A 21,426-nucleotide genomic window follows, 5' to 3' on the forward strand; every position below is an offset into this window, starting at 1 on the left:
AAAAAGGAAGGATAACAATTTCTCGAGTCTAAGATAAATCTTTATTTTTTGAATGTTTTGCCCAATGAACACCATATATAACTGACATTATAATTAGTTGTATATGTAATGTATTTGCTTATTACATACTGCATGCAGGAAGAAAGAAAACATTGGTCATACATGAATTAGAAACTCCAACCGGAAGTAGGCTCAAATCTTGCAAACGGTGCGAGATATTGAGAAAAAATAATCGAAAAAATCTCCCCTTTATGATACCCCTTGCCGATTTTTTTTATCAAGACGTCTTTCACTTGTGTCTGTAAAGGGACATGTACATATGTTGTGAGGAATGAGGAGATTTATGCTCATATGCGAATGATGCGCTGTGTAGAGAGCGCAAGTTCAGCCAGTATATATATATATTAAAGCTTTAAAATGATACCTTAACCGAAGTCCTAGGTCTTTTAGATCAGCCACAAATGTCACTCATACAATTTTTGTTAAATTTTGGGAACTTTGAGGCGTAATTTTGTAAACAATTTACGTATCAACCTGAAATACCAGCGTTTGTCATTTTTCAGTGGTACCGAGAAGTGTACAAAGTTTCATCAATATCTATCAAAGAAAAGTAAAGTTTGTTTGAGAATTGTTGATTTGACTCATTTACTTTCTTTTCCAATACAATCTCACAATTGTAAAATATTATTTGAACATTTTCTCGTTCGATATGTTTTTTGTGGTGTATATATTTGATATATCTATCTTGTATACCTGCCCCCAACCCCCCCATACACACACACACACACACAGAGAGAGAGAGAGAGAGAGAGACAAAAAGAAGAGAATCGTTCTGCACTTTCAAGCATGTGGGGGAGGGGGGAGAGATTAGATATTGGGGCGTAAAAGACACTTAAAGAGAGAGAAGATATATCCTAGTTGTCGATTCTCCTCACATTTTAGAGCTCCCTCATGGCTAAGTGGTTAGCGTACGCACCTTTTGCGTGGGAGACCGGGGTTCGTTTTCCGGTGGGAAGTCATGTGGTTCAAATCAGAGGTTAAGCTATATGTCCAGGTCTCATACAGCCTTGCTGCTGAAAGGGCCGCTAAACTCGAAAAATCAAATCAAATCTTCACACCGTAGGTATTCACTTGTGCAAAAATATTTCACGTACTCATTCTATTATTGCTGAGCAACAATTTGAACTTTTGTTTTCTCAGTATTCTTGAGTAGTGTGTTTGTGTGCTGTATTCGCAGCCAAACTACTATTTCAGGTAGAAATTGTTACGGAGAATGAAATGGTGATACCTATTTCACAGTATAGTGTTATCTGTGTTCATAGCCAAATTATTATTTTAGGTAGAAATTGTTACAAAGGATGAAGTGGTGATACCTGTTTCTCTGTGGATGAAGAAACTGGAAAGGGAACAAGAAAGTCAACGTTGTCTTGCAGTTATGGAGCCAGTGCAGAGAAGAGTGTCTCAGGTAAGTAGTTTTGTTTTGGATATTAACAATAAACTTAGTCTCTGGAATGAGATTTTTATGAAACATATATATAATATACGTTAATTTAAAGCTAAATATTTGCAGCTTCTTACTGTATAAATGAAACTAATAAATAATCTGTTAATGATATAATCCATACATAATATTTTACATAAACATTTTATAACCTTGGACTATTTTAACGAGCTTTCTTTTTGGATTTTCTATTAGTCACGTCAAATAAATGTCAGGATATCTTTCACTCCACTCTACTACCTGAAGTCCACAGGTACTTCATACTCCTGTCCTTGGTTTTATATATATATAATAAAAATTAAAGTGAAGGATGTTCACGAGGGAAATTCAGTGCAAACTTAAAAGTGCGGTAAAACTCCAAAAATTAGTTGAATTCATTACAAGTTGACAGAAGTTACCGTTGTTGTTGGAAGAATGATCAACAGATGGTAGCATCGTCAGGAACACTAAACAAAGAAGAGCAAAGATGGACGCCTATTGGCTACATCCACCGCATTAAAATAAAGTAATTTTGGAACATTACGTGGAAAAGAGAGTAATAGTCACGAGTGGGCCATTCCATGTGAAATCAACCAAGCCCAAAAGTTCATGGTATCAGATTTTGATGGGACTTGGTGTACATGTAGATGATCATGCACCAAATTGTAGCATATATTGTACCCCCTGTAGCTTCAGAGTACAGGTAGTGAAAAAGGGACAAATTTGATGTGTTTTGTAGAATTTTGTTAGCTTTAATTGGTCATATCTCCCGTAAATATCGAGCTAGAGAGAAAAATAATATATTATTTTGAAGAGGAAAAAATAGGGTACAATATATGTCAGAAACGTTTATTTGAAAATCAAATATTTTCTGGGAAATCCCATTAAAAGTTCGGATCAGTGATATCTCAGAAAGTGCCCATTTGATTTCCTTGAAATTGGGTACCAAGGTAGCCCCATATGTTCGGCATAAGTGTGCCAAATGTCAACTTGGGTCAAGAATGGACCTGGAGTCCACAATGATTTTCGTGTGACCGTGTCGGGAGAGACATCTGGGATGTCAATGTGACACTTGCCAATTTGTCAATACTGGTGAAGTAAGGAGTAAGAAATATTTCGCTATTACTGACCTACTGGAAGTGATCAATTGTCAGTGTTGCTTGTTTTAAAACAGTCGACTGGCTTCTTCCATCTCTTTGTTGCTGACCGTGTATGTATGGCCAGTTGCAGTTACGGGATCAACAAGAGGTGATATCACAAGCAGGCAGGCAGTGAGAGCACATCTGGTATATCTGGATATACGAAGGAAGGTGCTAGTCCATGATGTCTCAGAAGACACAACTTTGCTGTTTCATGTGTCTCACTGCAGAACACAAGCAAGCCACCAGAGGCCACCATAGGTACCGGTAACAAAGCCCATGATTTTATCAATGATAGTGTCAACTTGTGAGTCATCTACTGCAATTACTAACTCTTCCGTAAAGTCTGGTTTAAAAGAATATTGCCTCATTGCGACCTTTCTTTGAGACACAGGAACCACAGGGTGAAATTTACGGGTTCTAGAAATCTGTCGAGCTGCATCAAATGCCCTTGCTCAGACACTGAGCTTTGAGTTGTTGAGCCAGTTCTGCCAGCCTCCGGGCGAAGTCTAACCCTCACGTTACTGCTATGACTGCCAGCTGGATTGGCACAGTAGAAATGTGGCAATGCTGACATAGTGGAATCACCTAAGCAGCAATGCTGCTTTTGAATGCACATAGTTATAGGTAATGCTGCACCTGGGTCACGGGACTATCCTCTACTGACATACGGAAATCTGCTGTATAGTCACTTTGATCTCACTAGCTATGTTTGAACTCTATAAAGACACTTCAGCGAGATTAGTTGTCCACTCAAGAGCTAAGAGCTTACTGGCATGCAGTGTCAATGTCCTCTACTTCCAGAAGGTTCTAGAACTTTTTAGTGTGTTCCTGACGATTCGGGAATTTTTCAGAATGTTCCAGATGATTCAAGAACCTTCCAGACTGTTCACATATTTAGGTCAATGCAATGTGCTACGATTGACAATGGAATGTTCCAGAAATCCCCACAGGACTACTGAATTACAGATTGCACCAGTAAAACATTACTTCTAGGTCAGTTACACCTTGGCACGCCACGCCAATACTGACAAATTGGCAGATTACCACATTGACACCCCAGATGTCTCTCCCGACATGGTCACACGAAAATCATTGTAAACTCCAAGCCCATTCTTGGCCCAAGTTGACATTTGGCACACTCATGCTGTACATATGAGGCTACCTTGGTACCCAATTTCAAGGATATCAAGTGGGTACTTTCTGAGATATCACTGATCCAAAATTTTAATGGGATTTCCTAGAAAATATTTGATTTTTAGATAAGTATTCCTGACATATCTAGTAGCTTATTCTTTCCTCTTCAAAATGATATATTATTTTTCTATCAAGCTCCATATTTACGGGAGATATGACCAGGGCTCATAGCGAGTCACTTTATATATATATATATATAACTAAAAGTTACTTTTTTTCAAGTTGGTCACTAGAGGTTACTTTTTTTCAAATTTGGCACTAAAAGTTACTTTTTTGGGAGGTAAAGTGACTTTTTCGTGCGATATATGTTTTGCATTGGCAGTTTTCTAAGAAAAAGATAAAAATAAATGGAAAAAGGCAAAAACTTGTTACTCATTACTCTTCTTAAAGCTTCAATACTTGCTGCCACATGTGAAACAGTCAGCTTTATTCTGACTTCAGCTTTTTATTCTTTCTCAAGCACAGTGGCTGGTTGGTGGATGCTTAAGCCTTCAAGGTGGGGTTGAGAACCCTTCTGTGTCTGTTCTTCTATCATAATAGTGTTTTAGTTTTCTCTCGTAATAGTTAACGCTCCGCTGAACGTTGTGTGTTTGTGTGGTTTATCATGTTCGTCTTCTGTTATGCTTGTATAATATGTTCTTCTTAAGAGTAGGTGATGAATTTGAATATTTCATGGCTTTCAGAACTCTCAGTGCCAGGGTTGGCTGGTTTAAACCAAGGTGGTTTAAACCATGGTTTAAACCAAGGTTTAAACCAGCTGGTTTTTTCAAAAAAACCATCTGGTTTAAACCAAAAAACAAAAAAAATTCGTAAAAGTGTAAGTGTTTGTAAAATCTTGATGAACACACATTTGTGGGTTATCACATTTCACTCCCGTATATTATTTGTATTATATTCAGACCTAAATTCGCCATTCATTACTCAAAAAGATTATACTACAAAAGCAACTTTTTTTTACGTTTATAAATGTTTATTTTGAGATTTTTTGTAGTTGTTATTATTGTTATGTAATTGCAATCGAAGAAAACTTTAAATATTGTTTCGTTTCAATGTTTACTATTGATAAAATACATCGAAAAAACCGTACTTTTTGTGTGTGTGGGGGGGGTCATACAGACCCCACAAGAGGCATTTAGTGAAATAAGTATCTTTGGTATCTATCTATGTATAAATGAGTTTGAGCCAAAGTGGACTCAAATAATTCGTATCTTTATTCACTTTTCTTATTGATATGCAGATTAAGTCGGTGTATTTCTTTAATTTGGACCAATAAAAGTCGTTGTTAACTAACTTGAACTAAATTAGTTCTTCTGTACTCCGTAATACTTTGAAATTGTTCATATGAAATTCTGTGTAATGATTTCACTTATGCAACTGTTTATCTTTTTGTCCTTCTGAAATGACTCTTGACAGTTATATTAAGAAGCATGTAAAGATCAGTACAACGTTTGTTTGTTTGTTTGTTTTTAAATCAGGATTCCTTCGTGAGTGAATCGGCAGACGTATCGCATTTGTGGCCAATTAGTCCTGGTTCTGAGTTCAAATGGAGGACAATTTCTCTCGGATGTAACTCGAGAAGCGGTTTATATTCCGCTTTAAGCTTATGTGACCCCTTCCAGCATAACCCGGTTGTCGCATAATAACATCAAGGCGAAACAAACTTATTTCTGTACATATATGATACGAATATATAGAGCAAATCATTTAAACCATAAAAACCTGGTTTAAACCAAAAAAACCTGGTTTAAACCAAAAAACGGTTTTTTTTTGGTTTTTTTAATAAAAAACATGGTTTTTGCCAACCCTGCTCAGTGCTAAGTTAAATATAATGTCTGGGATGAAGAAATTCGGAAATAGGCCAGAACTGGTTCCACTTACTCAGAAGCTTCTTACATCTGCTAAGTCTGCGTACCGTAACTACAAAGCATACTTAGAAAACCTAAGAAAGAAGGAAGCAAAGAAGAAGTAAAGAAGAAAAGATTAAACAAAACAACAAACAGAGAGAGAGGTGATGGAGAAATTGACAAAGGAAAAAAAGGGGACATGATGAGATTTTGGTCTCTTTCGTGTGCTGTTGTCACTTTTCAATTATTTACAAGAAACCAGACCATTATGAGCCCTGTATGGCCAATTAAAGCTAACGAGGTTCTACAAAAAGCATCAAATTAGTCCATTTTTTACCACCCTGTATTCTGGAACTACAAGGAGTATATGGCTAAAATTTGGTGTATGATTATCTCTCATAAGGGCCTGCACATACACCAAGTTTCATCAAATTCTGAGACGACGAGTTTTTATTTATTTATTTATTTATTTTAATTTGGTTGATTTCACATGGAATGGCTCCAGTACTGTTTTTTTTTTATCATTCCACAATCCTGTTCCGAGGCTCAGAGAGACGATGATGATGATGATCGAACCATTGAAATGAAGAAAGTGGGAGAACCCCATGAAAACCCACACACACATTTGTCCGTCACAAAGCGCACTTGTCAGGAGCGGGGATCGAACCAGGGAATCCGCGGCTATGGAATGAGTGCTTTACCAATGAGCTACTACATGCCACCAGTGCTTCTTAGGCAAATCTGCTCCAGAATCACATTCACTGCGCTCAAAAGTAAATGACGAGGACGAGGTGTTAAAGATTTTGTTGGTTCATGACAACGCCCGACATATTTCTTTTTTAACGATGCCCACAATCCAGGATATCAAATTTGTGTCCCACACACTTGCTTTATTCTCCAGATGTCGACCTCCAATGACTCTCGGATCGCTCAAAGAGGTTATGAAATGCAAGAGTTTCCGTTGTGATAAAATGATAAAAACCACAGTGCACTAGTGCTTAGTCACAACCAAACACTTTTCTCTGACGATGTGTCCATGCACTTCCAAAGTGCTGGAATACATACATTGCATACCACAGGAACTAGATCGAAAGCAAAGGTATGTTTAATTTGCTGTTTCTCTTAATTTGCCATATATATATATATGACCAATTTGATATCCTGGCTGTTTTATATATATAGATATAATATACACTCTTTCATGATTAGTGATGGACAGAAACATTCTTAAGAAAATCAATAAAGCACTTAGGTCTCAGGACTGCTGAACTCATCATCAGAGTGAAGAAAAGAAAAATAATCCTGGACATAGAAATGCGATTGTGTGTCAGTGTATATTGAATGTGGTGCTAAAATGTTACAACGGAAGATGCTACTTGATCAAAGGCAGCACAAATATCTTAGATGGGGGAACAGGTTCCACAGGAAATCACTGTAGAGGAACATGTAGCTATAACAGCTATAATATGAAAGGATGAAGAACGTGGAAATAGGAAGATGCAAAGAAAACCGAGGTTGAGGTAGTTGTGAAGAAAATATGGAAAGTAAAGGTGAAAGGACTCGCGAAAAGGCTTTTTTGCTTTCTTTTAAAGTTTTTCTCCACGTCTTTTTTTTTCTGGAAAATTTGATTTTTTGTTTGTTTGTTTTCAGTACGTTCAGCTGCAAATATAGCTCCAATAATCTACCGTTGTAATGTCCATTGACTTTCAGAAAAATTTGTGTACCCATATATGATGGTAGACCCCTAAAAAATACATTAATTAAAAAATACGTTCAGGATTGGCTGATAACTCGTCTTTCCGAAGTTATTGTATAAATTGACAAATTAAGATCATATTTACCAAACAGAACAACTCTGAAAAATAAATTAATTACGAATTAATGAAGGGGCTGGACATCCTTAATTAGTTCGTTCTAGTGTGTACACATTTTTTTATCTGATTAAGTTTCACCAGCGCTGTTCTTTGTTCTTGTTCATGAACTAAAACGCATTTTCGTGTCATTTGTGAGACCCCAAGTACTCTTGCCACTACTTTAGCTTCCAATATCGTTCTGTTTCAAAACCAGTCTTTTAACACTTAACATTTATATGCATGTTTGTGTGGCAAAATATTGCATTTTCGTTCTGAATTTAAGACATTAGTTTTCTCTCTCTCTCTCTCTCTCTCTATCTATCTATCTATCTATATATCTATCTTTTCTGAATGCAACTCGTTTCATATAGTGTGTCCTTTGTTTCATCGTGTGCCATGTGTAGTATTATTTTGCAAGAAAGTATATAAGACTGTGAGGATATACTCTTTAATTATATATTTTTTCTTTATTTTAAAATTTCATAGACATTCGGAGGCTTAAGTATGAATGAAATTATATATTTGGTAATGGAATTGAATATTTTACAAGATGCTAGGAAGAGTAATATGGGTAAATATGTATTTAGTGGTGATTCTTTGTAATTTTTTCCGTTAATAGATTCCTAAAGTATTAAAAGCTATGTTTATTTTACAGATATTAATTGATAAAGATGGCATTATAATATCAGCTGATCACAGTGCATCTGTGACATTCCAGTATGAACCTGAAGAACTAACTGGAGCTAGCATTTTTAATCTTATTCCCGCCATTATTGTTCCTGAAGAAGGAGAAATTATAGAAAAGGTACGTCAACGGGAGTTATTCTTATCCTGTCTTGAGTGTGTTCTAATTCTTAGGTGTAAAATTTGTGGCAATGTATTAGAATTTCTTGGTTTGAAACTGAAAGATGCCTATCATTTGTCTCCCTGACTCACAGAAATCAAAAGAATACAGTGATATTGCGTACATTGAAATTTAAAGACGAAATACTTACATTTGTAATTTACCAACAACTTTGCAAAAGTTGGTTTCAGATTTTCATAGTTGGTCCAAACATAACCGCCGGGCACGACTAATGTTCACGGCCATAATTTTATACCGATGGATAGGTGCGACGTAATGAGTCATTTTAGCGGCACATGCTATTGAATGAAGTCGATTTGTGCCCGAGAGAATTTTTTCAGAATGTAGAACGAAAATTTATGTTTGTGCTATGTTGTAAGAGTTTCGGAAAGGAGTGAATGTTGAAACCGTAATGAAATAAAACATTCAGGACATACGTTGAACCGTGGTCCAGCTCTCAATATAGCGCAGAAATGATTTGGCAGATTTCGAAATGGTAACTTCTTGGGCGATAAACCCCCCACTGGATAGCTTTCTGGCATTGACTCTGCACATGTCTTTGTTCAAGAATGCACAAATCATTTGTATTTCGCCATTAAAGTAAAACCTGGATTTATTTATATGCTCGATACTTAAGTGTCGTATTATTCGATGGAAAATAAGTTTGACCAAATCTTCGTGTTTTTTCTCTTTTTTCTTTCTTTCTTTCTTTCTTTCTTTCTTGTACGCCACAAAAGTCAGAAATAATGAAACATATTTACTATAGGGCTGTCTCTTTGGTGGGATTTCAGGGAATAATTTCCTTTGGGCTTTCTCTACCTATCGAAGCACTACGATAAGCAAGTACTGTGAGCAGTATGTGAAACTAGTGGAAATTCACGAAAAACACCCGGCTTCGAAAAAGCGTTAACTATTGTAACTCTGGAACGCATGTTGCACAAGCGACGATTCAAGCTTTGAAGTTAAAATGAGCAATTTTTCCACACCCACGATATTCTTCATATCTTCATATTTTCATCTGTTCTAGTACGAAGAAAGTTAAAGAGTTGCAAAAAGTTTTGTTCTTCGAAAGCTGTCGAAAAATATCTCACTATCTTCGTAGAGAGAAAACACTATTGAAGAAATTCGCAAGCTAACAAAATATTTGGAAGCAATTGTGGAATATGTTAGTAAGAGTATCATAAATAGATATTTCCTTTGAAATTTTACTTCTTGTTCTTCATTTTCAAATCGAACACGGATTTTCTCAAACATTCGGTATTGGAGGGAGTGATCTGCATTCTGCTGAAGAAAGATTATCATCTTCTTCATCTCTCTAATTGCTCTTTTTTTTAAAGTCTAAATTGTTTGTTTCACTAAAAATTATATATGGAAAGCGTGAGCAAACCTACAAATCACTATGCAGCTCGATATTAATCGGGAACAAGTATTAGCCTCGCTCATCAATTTTGCACAGATTGTTTTCTTTATGTCCTATAGTATTTTCGTATGAGTGATATATTCATGTGCTCAAACCTGCAGTAAGTATATATAATCCATAAGGCAGTTCTATAATTAATAATTTGTTATAGCTGAGTTTGATTTCTACTCATGATTTTCCCCGTGATAACTATATATATATATATATATATATATATATAGGGTGTTCAAAAGCATCACCGACAGCGTTTGGAAAGTGATTCCTGACACCAAAATAAAACCAAAAGTATAGATCATCCTGGGGGCACAAATGTTTCCTTTCGAAGTTATAGGTTAGCGAAAACACGAAAAAATAAACTTTAAAGGTACATAGCTCCAAAATTATGGAGCCTACCGTAGTCAGGTAAAGACTTCACTTAGGAACAAGTATGTACCGTATCCAAATATCCATGTTTCAGAATCCCGTAGTACTTTCGCAACAATTTTTATAGAGAGAGTTTGGCTACGGGCATGTAATTTGACGTACTTACCAACTACCTCTATAAAAATTGTTACGGAAGTACCACAGGATTCTGAAACTTGGATATTTGGATACGGTACATACTTGTTCCTAAGTAAAGTCTTTACTAGACTACGGTAGGTCCCATAGTTTTGGAGCTATGTACCTTTAAAGTTTATTTTTTCATATTTTCGGCAGCCTATAACTTCGAAAGGAAACATTTGTGTACCCAGGATGGTGTATACTTTCTGTATTATACTTTGGTGTCTGGAATCACCTCCTAAACGAGAACATACAATATGCCTTCACTTCTATAAGTGGTACAGTTTTACTGTCAAATTCTCTTATATTCTTCAAACCCACATTTTTTATTGACGTACGAACATGAGAAGAACTTTGTCATCTGTCTAATCGCTATAAATGCTGTGGCATATGCACTTTTGTTGTGAATAAGGAGTTTATATACTAAGTTTCGTACCCCTAATATGTTTTTAATCTCAAGAAAATTCGAGATATGGTCATCTTGTTATAACAGTTACTCCTACATTCATCCCGCCTTTGTCTTTCCTAAGGGAACATTTAAAAAGAAAAAAAAAACAAAAAAAAAACGCTGAAACACGTCTTCAATTTATTTAAATTAAAAGACTAAATAATAAAGCTTCATGTCTGATCTTTACACATTTCGAGATACGTGCCATCTTAATATAACAATTGTAACTCCTACCCTTTTTATCCCTTCTAAAAGATATATATATATATATATATATATATATATATATAAATATATATATGTGTGTGTGTGTGTGTGTGTGTGTGTGTGTGTGTGTGTGTGTGTGTGTGTGTGTGTGTGTGTGTGTGTGTGTGTGTGTGTGTGTGTGTGTGTGTGTGTGTGTGTGTGTGTGTGTGTGTGTGTGTGTGTGTGTGTGTGTGTAACCGTCTAGAGTATCGGGTCACTGTTCGGGTACCAATTATTTGTAATCGTCTGATCGTAGTCTGTCCTCCAGTGTCCTCCGTGGTCCTGCCAATAAGTATTCTGAGACCTGGACTTACCTGGGTAGGACGTTGAAGGACCTCTCCAAGAGGGGATTACAAAATTGTTTCCAAATTGCTTGTCGGTCTCAATGATGAGATGAGCATTAGGCACCGAGAGGTTCGGATGTCTCGTCTCGAAAACCTCACGGACGATCCAGACCATAACGCACACCAACATCACTCACACGCACAACGAAACCACTCTGGGTTAAATGACACTATACTTATTTATTAGAATACTATTAAAAAGAAAAATAACGAAGAGAAACGATCACAACTCTTAACACCGAATATATATAATTATTTCAATTATCAAAATCGCACTTTACTTTTCACTATACGGTAGCCCTTTATCACTTTGATTTATATATAGAAGGTTATAATTGAGATTTCATTATAAATGCTTTTCTCACACCATTGACGCACTTGGGGGATTAGCACTTGGGGAAGTGTTGCCAGGATAATCCCTCGTAGTAATCTAGTTGCTAGTCCAAATAGTCCTGAAGAGTCGACACAAGTCTTCAGCTAAATTACGCAGTCTCCAAAGTGGAATGCTAATGTTGGAGGGCGCGTTTATAATTTTATCGCACTAGGTCTATGAATCTGGGACTTATTGATTGGGGCTAGTCGTAAGAAAACGTCCTTCACCGGCTAATAGCTTATGTCCCTTAGCACAATATTATACTTGATGCTTAACGCGACGTGCGTGGTTACTGCCTCGAAACTTAGAGTCACACTCCCCGAACCAAAAGGTTCGAGATACGAACTGCGTTGGTGCATTCGTCAATGTTGGAAGTTCATTCTCAAAAACACTCAGGTTAAATCACCTGTAGATACATGCAAACAGAATATGGAAAAGAATTTATGTTAATTTTAGTCCACTGGCCACGACGCACGAGACATTGCGATAACTCGGGCGTGTGAAAGTACAGATAACTAACTGGAAAAGCGATGTGGCTGGTGCCATTCAGTCGCTTCTGCACCTGATGTGCCCCAAATCGCAGTATTTCCATAAACGATTAAAGAAAGCACTTAATTCAGTTCCAAATAACTGTAGAATACTGTTCATATTAATAAGTCAGGGAGAAACACTGAATAGTTTCGTCGCTCACTGAGTTCTCACCACAAAGCAATTTTAAATATATATATGAAAAAACAATGAAATACTTCTTTGTCCAGTTGCGTGGGGAAAAAAGCAATTCCCATCGAAGAAAGAACTTATTTGCGTCGCAAAATAAAGTATAAATCGAAAAAATAATCACTGTCTTTACGACATATACAGAGCGTCCACAAAAAATACTTCTATAACATGGTGGCGGTTATAGATTGGCGTCTGGCGTCTGGCGTGCGGAACGACCTGTCAAGTGTCTGCGTAGACAGGTTGAGATCTCCTGGCCGTTTAATGAGATTTGAATAAAATCAGTTTTTTCACCAAAATTTTAAAATCAGTTAGTTGGCAACACTGTGATATAGTGTGGGATTAGCGTGCATAAGCGTTCAATGGGTTTTTCACCTGTAAAAGGGCTATTTAAAAGAGTAAGATGACCTGTTCACTCACTACAACATGATGAGGTTCCTGCATGAGTAGTGTCCAGTCCAAATGTTCCATGAAGAAATAAAATTCTTTTAAATGTCTTCTCTAGTTGAATTTTCTTATCTCTTGTCTCTTCGTAAATAGAAGTACATTCTATCATTCTGTGGAGAACGTCCCATGTGGCTTTCCAACGTTGAGTTGCTAAGGAGATGAAGGAAGATTTTTTTAATACACTGGTGGGAGAAACGAGGTATGGGTTAAACACCTGTATAATATTTTTCTTTTCACTGAAAGTTCGCAGAAAGCGTTTATAGGGTTATTTAAATTGTTGTTTCCCTTTTTTTCCTTTTTTAAATACTTTTCGTAAATACGTTCCGTTTCGATCACTTTGTTTGGTATAATATACACACTCAATAACTATTCATGAAAATATCGTCTTAAAAAATTATCAAACATTGCAATAAAAGTTAGTAAATTTCTCCTTTAGAATATATTTATATCTGTACTTAAAACATTAAAATGTGAATAAATATACAAATAGCAAACATGTTAATCGTATTAAAATATTAAAATTATTGTCAACGTTTCAATATTACTGTAATATGTTTGAAAAATATGAAAATCATTAAAAAAGTAAAATGAATAAAAATGTAAACACATTATAGACTGACAATATTCAAACAAAATAAGGTTTTCACCTGTATGTCCTTTTTTTTAATAGTGCCTTGTTTTGTTTAGCGAAAAAGAACGAAAAATCGTTTTTCCGATAATCAAAAAAATAAACTTAAGTGTCAAAACTGACGTTCATAATAATTCCAACAAACAAGCATGATTCTGTACATCAAGAAAAGAAGATTGTGATTTCGTTGACATGTATGAAGAAAATTCGGTACGCCATAAGATCAATGTGACATCTGCTCGCCATGTGAAAATCGAGACTTTAATTCAATAATGCTCAATACAACAAATGATTCATTCTGAAACAAAGTTATTATTAGCTTAGGCCTAGAATAATAATTGTTAATCACTTCCAAAAAACGTAAAGATGTAGGGTTACCAGAACATGTGGGCATTGTCTGCAAAATAAATTATTAATAAAGCGTTGAAAACTATATAGTGTTGATCCAAGTTTTTCGAAGGTCTGAATCAAGGAAGTTGACTCACTAGTTCAAACATTCCTGAAAATAAACGGTCATTACGCCATGAATTGACCAAAACCATAGATGAGAAAAATATGTAATACTACGCGTACTTACGTACAAAATATGCTATCGACACCTGCGATGCAAAGCTAGAAACGGGAAAAGGCCTGCAACGATAGGCACTTAGAAAAATGTTTCTATACATAACTGAAATATAAACCCTTTAATACTCAGTAAAATACACAAATGTTCCCTGGAACATAACATACGTCTTCCACCTAGAAAAAGATGTGTAAACACAAAAAAATGCTCTCGTAGCATCGTAAAATTATGTCTCTGCAAGACAAAATACATGAGACCTATTAAAAGAGAAACATAGGATGCAAATGCGATAATATAGTCAACGACATTACAACTTTCTGGTCGGCCTGAAACATCAAAATTAAATTCCCTACTAAACAGTTTTGTCATACCACGACAGTTAAACTTTCTTAGGCATCTTCGCTACAAAATATTGAAAACGGTTTTATTAAATAATTTAAAGAAAGTAATTTTCATAAATCGTTCTGGCTTCATGCTGTTGGAAAGAAAGAAAATAAGGCTATTTTTCGGGATCTATATCGATATTTCTAAGACGGCTGAAACCTCATAAATAATTAATGATCCATGTCGACTTTTGAAAAAAGTCATCCATCACTGGTGGTATGGCTGAAACCTAGAGTTATATTCCAAATCTTTGGCCATGTTGATTTCTAAAAATCCTCCATAGTGTTAGCAATTTTGCTAATAAATTCCAAATAGTTTTGGGACATACTGTGACTATAACTTGCTCAAAATTGGTTTAAAAAAACATTACGACATATTATCATATAAGTACACATGATATAATTACGATTCATAAACACTAAAATATACACTGGAATATTACTAGAAGATAAAATATACTGAAAAAATTTAACCTAAGAATACACATGCTTAGTTACGGGTTACTATAAAGAAAACGATATTGAAGTTTCATATTCTACGCTTGAGATTACATACTAGGTTTCAATTACAAATATACAATGTATATATAATTAACAACTAAAAATTTTCTCATCCTGGGCATCTCGATACATTTTTTTTTAATTCTAAAAAGAAAAACATTAATTGTGAACCATATGTAATAACATATTTAAGAATTTGGAAAGTGGGAAGGGATTCTAAAAGGAATTTTAAAATTTAAAACACTTAATGAAATATATTAAGGCCAAAATATCTTCCCACTAGCTAGAGATACGGAGCTGCGCTACTAGCTCAAATTGCTTTTCGATAAATGCAACTTCCCTACGTATGTAGAATACGTTGATATTTACTAAAAATCCTAAATTAAAACATCTGAAAAAAATGACATTAAACTAAAAGTAAATTATTAATAAGGTTTGCGATACTAATATTTAACCGTGTGAGGTACGACACTGAATAAAGCAAATGGAAGAGGATCGATCAGCTGTACTGTTTGCTTAGGTATAGACACAGATGGTTCTGAAGTCTGGCGAGTACCTTATAAAAAAAAAATTAAAAAATAAAAGTAATACCTGCTCCTTGCTGAACAGTTACAAGCTAAAAGCAAGAAGAAAGAAAAATGAATACATGTGTATCACCTGACCGTTAAAAGAAATATTAAAAGGAATGCGTAGTTCTTTCCCTTTTTTTCTAAAATAAAGTGAACCTCACTTAACATCTGTTTTAATTTCTTCTCTCTTCATAACTTCTTCGCAGTTGTAGTCCACCGGTAAGGTTGGGTGCGATCTATGGAACACATGTAGGCTCCCAATATGGTGAATTGAAGTAATAATGTAACCAAGGATCTCCTAAATAAAGAGATAACAAACGGGTGGTTGACAAATTGTTGACCAGTAAAAGATTTGAATTATTCTCGTCACACGTGTTGTTTTCGGGTTTAGACAAGTTGATTTCTCCACTAGGGGAAAAAAGACTGATTCTTGAGTTTCATTAACGGGTGACAAATTAAGGTCATGCAAAAGATCTTCTGGTAATTGGCGATATGCCAAGGCCATCCAAATTTCACGGGTTTCAGGGGTAGGTTCCCATAGTTTCGTCCTATCTATGGAATTAAGTCCTAAATATTCACCTGTTGAGGGGTCAACAAATTCAACAACACGGTCATTGATAACTTTAACACATAAAAGGGGTCCTCGGTACAAATAAAAAACTTTGAGATTTCACCTTTTAATAGACTACTAATGTTGCGCTGTTTTAGAAAAATTAAACTTCCTTGTCTTATACGTCGTCGTTGTTGCTGGCTGTCGTTCCATCGTGCGTTCCTTTTTTCAATGATGGCTTTTCGTCGGTGATCCGCCATTAGTAGTTTATTCGAGCAAATAATCCCATCTTCCTTATCAAAATCTTCGGATACCTGTTAACCAAAATGCTTAAAAATGGGACGAGAAAAATGAATGTTGAGATAAAAACTTGCTGGTGAAACACCAAGACTTTCAACGATGGAATAGTTATCTAATAGAACTGCTTGCGTCAGGTTTTCGGTCCATTTATTATGTGACTGGCGACATAATAACCTAAGGGTAGATAAAAGAATTTTATTAGAGTGTTCTGTGATGTTACTCATGGGATGGTAAGGTGTTGTATGATGAACTTTAATATTGTACTCCTGCATTTTAGATAAAAACTTTTTGCTATGAAACACTGCAGCGTTGTCAGTAAGCACTGCTTCCATGATACTTAAATGTAGCATGTATACCGTATTTGCCGGCGTATAAGACGCACTTTTTCCCCCTGGAAATTGTCGGTAAAATTTGGGGTGCGTCCTATACGCCGTGCGCTCGCCTATCACACTCGCCCTGGAGACATTTGTCGAGAAGGAGCAAATAACACCTGTAAATGCTGATATAGTGAATTTGGAATATTTAAAATTTTGTTCAGACCAAGACACAGTACGAAAACTGTCAAATTTCAGTTACAAAAGTGACAGATTAGAAGTTTTTCTCCATGATCTGTTAAGTAAAGAAGGTGTCTCCAATGCGTTTGAAACATTCATGCATAATATATGTGTACTTTTCCATATCAACGCAGCAGTGGAAAGGAGTTTCCCCATTAACAAAGAGTGCATTGTTGAAAATCTCCAAGAGGAGTGCTTGATTGCCCAGAGAAGTGTGTTGGATGCTGTGCGTGTTGCTTTGACATACGTAATATGAATATCACAAAGAGTATGATCCAGTATGTGAGGAATGCATCAAGCAGAAGAAATTAATATCTGAAAGACCGTGGTGAAAAAGAAGACAGAGCAGCAAGAGAAAAGAATGATATTAAGAAGAAAATAAAAGAGTTGGAACTAAAGAAGAAAAGAATACTAACTGACGCCGAAGCAGAAGTAGATGCGTTGGAAGAACAGGCGAAAAAGTTAAAAGGGATGTTGAACTAGAGATGTGGGTCGGGTAAATACCCAGTGGGTAGGTAAATAAAAAATGGGTATTTACCCGGGTATTTACCCCTTTTGTATTTACCTACCCAAAAAATGGGTATTTTCCAGAAATTCAGTTATTTTAAAATTTAAGGATTGTTAACCATACCGGTGACCTTTTCCAATATTTTGGGGTCTGTCGAGCGTGTTTTCTCATTCATTCACTATATGCAAAATAATAACCAATTGGCCCCGTTCATGTGCGGTGCGGGTTTGCAGACAATTTTGACCATGGCCCACCCGCGATACAATTTTGGATATTATATGTTATTCTAGGTTACAACGACATCTAAAATCTATTTTTATATATTTTTCTCGAAGAACTTTATAGGTAAAGAAATCAAAATATTGAATCGAGTGTTTTGAAAAGGGGAAATATTGGGGATGAGCTGTTACAATTTTCAGACGAAGCCCTCGTGTACACCTAGACATGCATCTAAGTTTGAGCAACATCGATCAAGCCAATCTTGAGAAATAATTAAGTTTTTTTCGACTTTACGTCATTGCTCATGAACAAATCAGAGTCAGAGTTGAAACGTGAGAAATTAATGTCTCCTGGGGTACCTATATTACCACCCTCTTGTCCTCTGAAGATTGTTCTTGGGCTATTTTAATATACTTATCCACCTATGGCCTTTCTTCACCGAGGTGTGAGCGACTTTCAAACTTGGATTAGTTTCGCCAAGACTTAAACAATTAAGAAATCGTAGTATGACTTCAAGCCTTAGGTTGTTCAAACATAGAAACGTATATAAACCCTCTTTGGTAAATCCTTGGGAAACAGCCCCAGTTTTAAATCTAAAGTCTGCTATACGCCGCCGATTCTCAAGAACTTTATCAAGTTATTGTGTATTTTCACATGTTTTGAGACTCCTTCAATCCAACAGTTTTTCCCGACATGTACAATTTTGAAATTTAAAATTCTCATAAATATTTCACAGACAAAACCGTCATTCAAATAAAAGATAAACGAAAGCTGGATCATGTATCTAAAGCATCACATATCAGAGGCTACAACTAATTGAATAAAGATGACCAAAATTATCAAAATCTTTCCGAGTCGAACATTATAGAGGTTCAAGTTAATCATGAAAAGATGGTATCTCATGTCTACTAGTTTCAAACTTAAAAGAACATTTTGGAGTAATTTTAATGAAAGGAGAAAGTGAGTTTGATATAGTAAGTATAGTCGCATTTATTATACGAAAAAAAAATACATCAATTTCCATCAAATATACAGGCTTTTCTTGACTTTTTATGGCTTCTTAGGTTCAACGTTACTATTTCGGATTTTTGATAGAATCTTCATATTGATGTTTCTTAAAACAAATGCCGTCGTATGGAACCTTAATGAAGTCTTATAGGAAGCGTTGAAAGAAAGCATTGCCAAAGTGATCTTCGTTAGTGGGTGTCCCCTGTCACTTGTTGATCACCCTTTGTGGATTAAATTTTTTAAAAAGGAAATTCGTCCTTCGTATTCTCTGCCATCAAGGTATCGCCTGGCTACGAGTTACTGGGACGCTCAACATAGTCAAATGCAAGAGGAAGTTAAAATGAAGTTAGAGGAATCAAGAAACCTATATTTACAGTGTGACGGTTGGAGTAACTTCAGAAATTAATCTATCAGTTATTTCGTCATTTTAAAACCTGAACCTGATTTTGTTGATTTCGCGTTGTCGAAAGAAAATAAACATGATGCACATTACTTGTCTGAAGAAATTATGAATGTTCTGTTAAAACATAGCCTTGAAAAATTTTTAATAATCATAGAAGACAACTCGTCCAACATGAGAGCAGCTTTTAAATTAGTAAAACAGAAGTATCCTAGTATAGTATCTTTGGGTTGTCTTGTTCATCTTCTCCATTTGCTTTGTTCTGATATCATCGGATTTCCATCGGTAAAGACATTACTGGGAAGTGTAATTGATGTTGTTAAAACAATCAAACATAGCCATCACCTGCAAGCACTATTTACACAAAATTCAAGGGAGAAAAGTGTTATAATTTTTTTAAAGCTGCCTGAAAAAACAAGATGAGGAAATAATTTACAATGCCTCCAAACTGTGCTTGTCAATAAAACCGGGCTTCAGACGCTCGCGTGAGTGAAGAATCGTTATTACCTTCAGAACTCAAGAAAATACTTCTTGATGATGTATTCTGGATTTGTATTGAAAACCTTGTAGCCATTTTGAAACCTATGTGAATTTGATTAATTGCTTCGAATAAAATAAGTATCAGATATACACTTTGACCTCAAAATTCCAGTCTTCATCCAACTCTGACAGAACAGTTACCACCATCAATCCTTTCGAAAACAGAAGAGCAATCAGTGATGGAAAAATTTAAACAAAGAAGTGAACCCGGCTTGGATCCAATTCATCTGGCTGCAGATCTCCTCAATCCCACTTTCCACGGCTGCAAATTGACCGCTGAAGAATTGCTGGATGGAGTAAACTTCGTTTGTGAAGTTGGAAAACAAATGGGATTGAATTATGTTTTACTGAGATCACATTTGACTGACTATAGGGGCAGGGAAGGAAATTGGGCAAGAATGTTTTTGTGGGATGGAGTGGAACAAATGAGCTCACTACTTTGGTGGAGAGGGTTTCGAGACATCACTGAATTAGCTGATGTTGGCATTCGAATCATTTGTGCTCCGATTACATCTGCTGGCACAGAAAAAACTCTCTCTACATTTAGTAAAACAATAAATCGTTTATCATTGGAAAGGACAGGAAAACTAACATATCCATCTTATAACTGGAAGCTTTTAAATAAGAGATTGCCTGAAGTTTTACGGATGCAACACTCAGGACCAGGATCATCAAAGAACAAGTCACCACCGGTTGCCATGGAACACAACCAAACACCAGAGACATTGGAAGAGAATACAGAGAAATGGGTGACAGAAGGAAATGAAGAAGCGAGTAATAGTGATGTTGATATTGAAGAATTATGTGATGATTCCGACCCTGATCTTACGGTTGATTATGAGTAGGACGGTAAAATTTGTGGTCGTTTTATAGTACTCCAAAAGTATAAATATTACTGAGTTACTATACAGCTTAATGTTGTTTATCACATTAATATTTTAAACATGCTATTCAAACAAATTCTTTCACAAACCATCATTCGTAGTGTTAAACTCCATTTAGTGAACACTTCTAAAAATCAGGAATTAGTGACCTAAGTGTTCTACGAGATGTTATTCCGTATTTTATGGATAATTTTCTTTCAACAACTTCGCATATTTAGTAAATAATTTAATCGACCAATTTATTAAATTTAATTACCTTGATTATTCTGCAACTTTCGTAATCGATAAATGTGTATTTTTTTTAAAGTTTCTAAGTATTTTCAAGGTTATTAGTTACTAAAGTCGAGTTTTTTTACTATGGTATAACTATATCGACAACTTCGTTGTTACAGTGTAGTTTCTTAAACAGATTAATTTATTAATTCCGTAAACCAGGTATAAAACTTAAACTTATTGGTCCAATTTTTGCATACTCTACTATCCAGTATATCTCATTGTCTATAGATAAAATACCAAAAATAACATAATTTTGCGTGAAGAAAGTAACCAGCCGTATCTGTAATATTAATTCAGTTTTTTTTAATTATTAAAAAGGTTCTTTTCATCATTACTATTCAAAAAAATTAATGTTAACAATATATAAGTATAATAAAATTGTTGTAAACTTTAGATCTTTAAAATAGGAAAGCAATTATTAATAATTCATTTTTCGCCATTAATAAATTTGGTAAACCAAAAGAAAACTTATTTATTTAGTAATAGAGATCCTGCTGTTACTTAAATGCTTTAGTTAGTGTGTTCATCGGTGATTTGAAAAACTGGAGAATGTATTGTAAGATAAAAGAAGATGAGCCAGATTGAGAAAAATGGAGATAGTTTCATGAGAAGCAAACCTAAGGAAGAACTTAACTTCCATGTTATTAAT

At 35.3% G+C, this 21,426-nt stretch overlaps 1 protein-coding gene across 3 annotated transcripts in view; it reads left to right on the top strand.

The window, feature by feature from the left end:
- Positions 1–21,426, top strand: part of Pask (PAS domain containing serine/threonine kinase) — a 148,915-nt gene that overhangs the window by 50,958 nt on the left and 76,531 nt on the right. For all 3 annotated transcript variants that reach the window (XM_081755504.1, XM_081755505.1, XM_081755507.1), the window contains 2 exons: positions 1,340–1,465; positions 8,169–8,318. In XM_081755504.1, the coding sequence (XP_081611630.1) occupies positions 1,340–1,465; positions 8,169–8,318 (276 nt within the window). The remainder of the gene's footprint in view (positions 1–1,339; positions 1,466–8,168; positions 8,319–21,426) is intronic.

The sequence above is a fragment of the Thermobia domestica genome, chromosome 4, assembly GCF_964235325.1.
Source record: "Thermobia domestica chromosome 4, izTheDome1.hap1.1, whole genome shotgun sequence".
NCBI lineage: Eukaryota > Metazoa > Arthropoda > Insecta > Zygentoma > Lepismatidae > Thermobia > Thermobia domestica.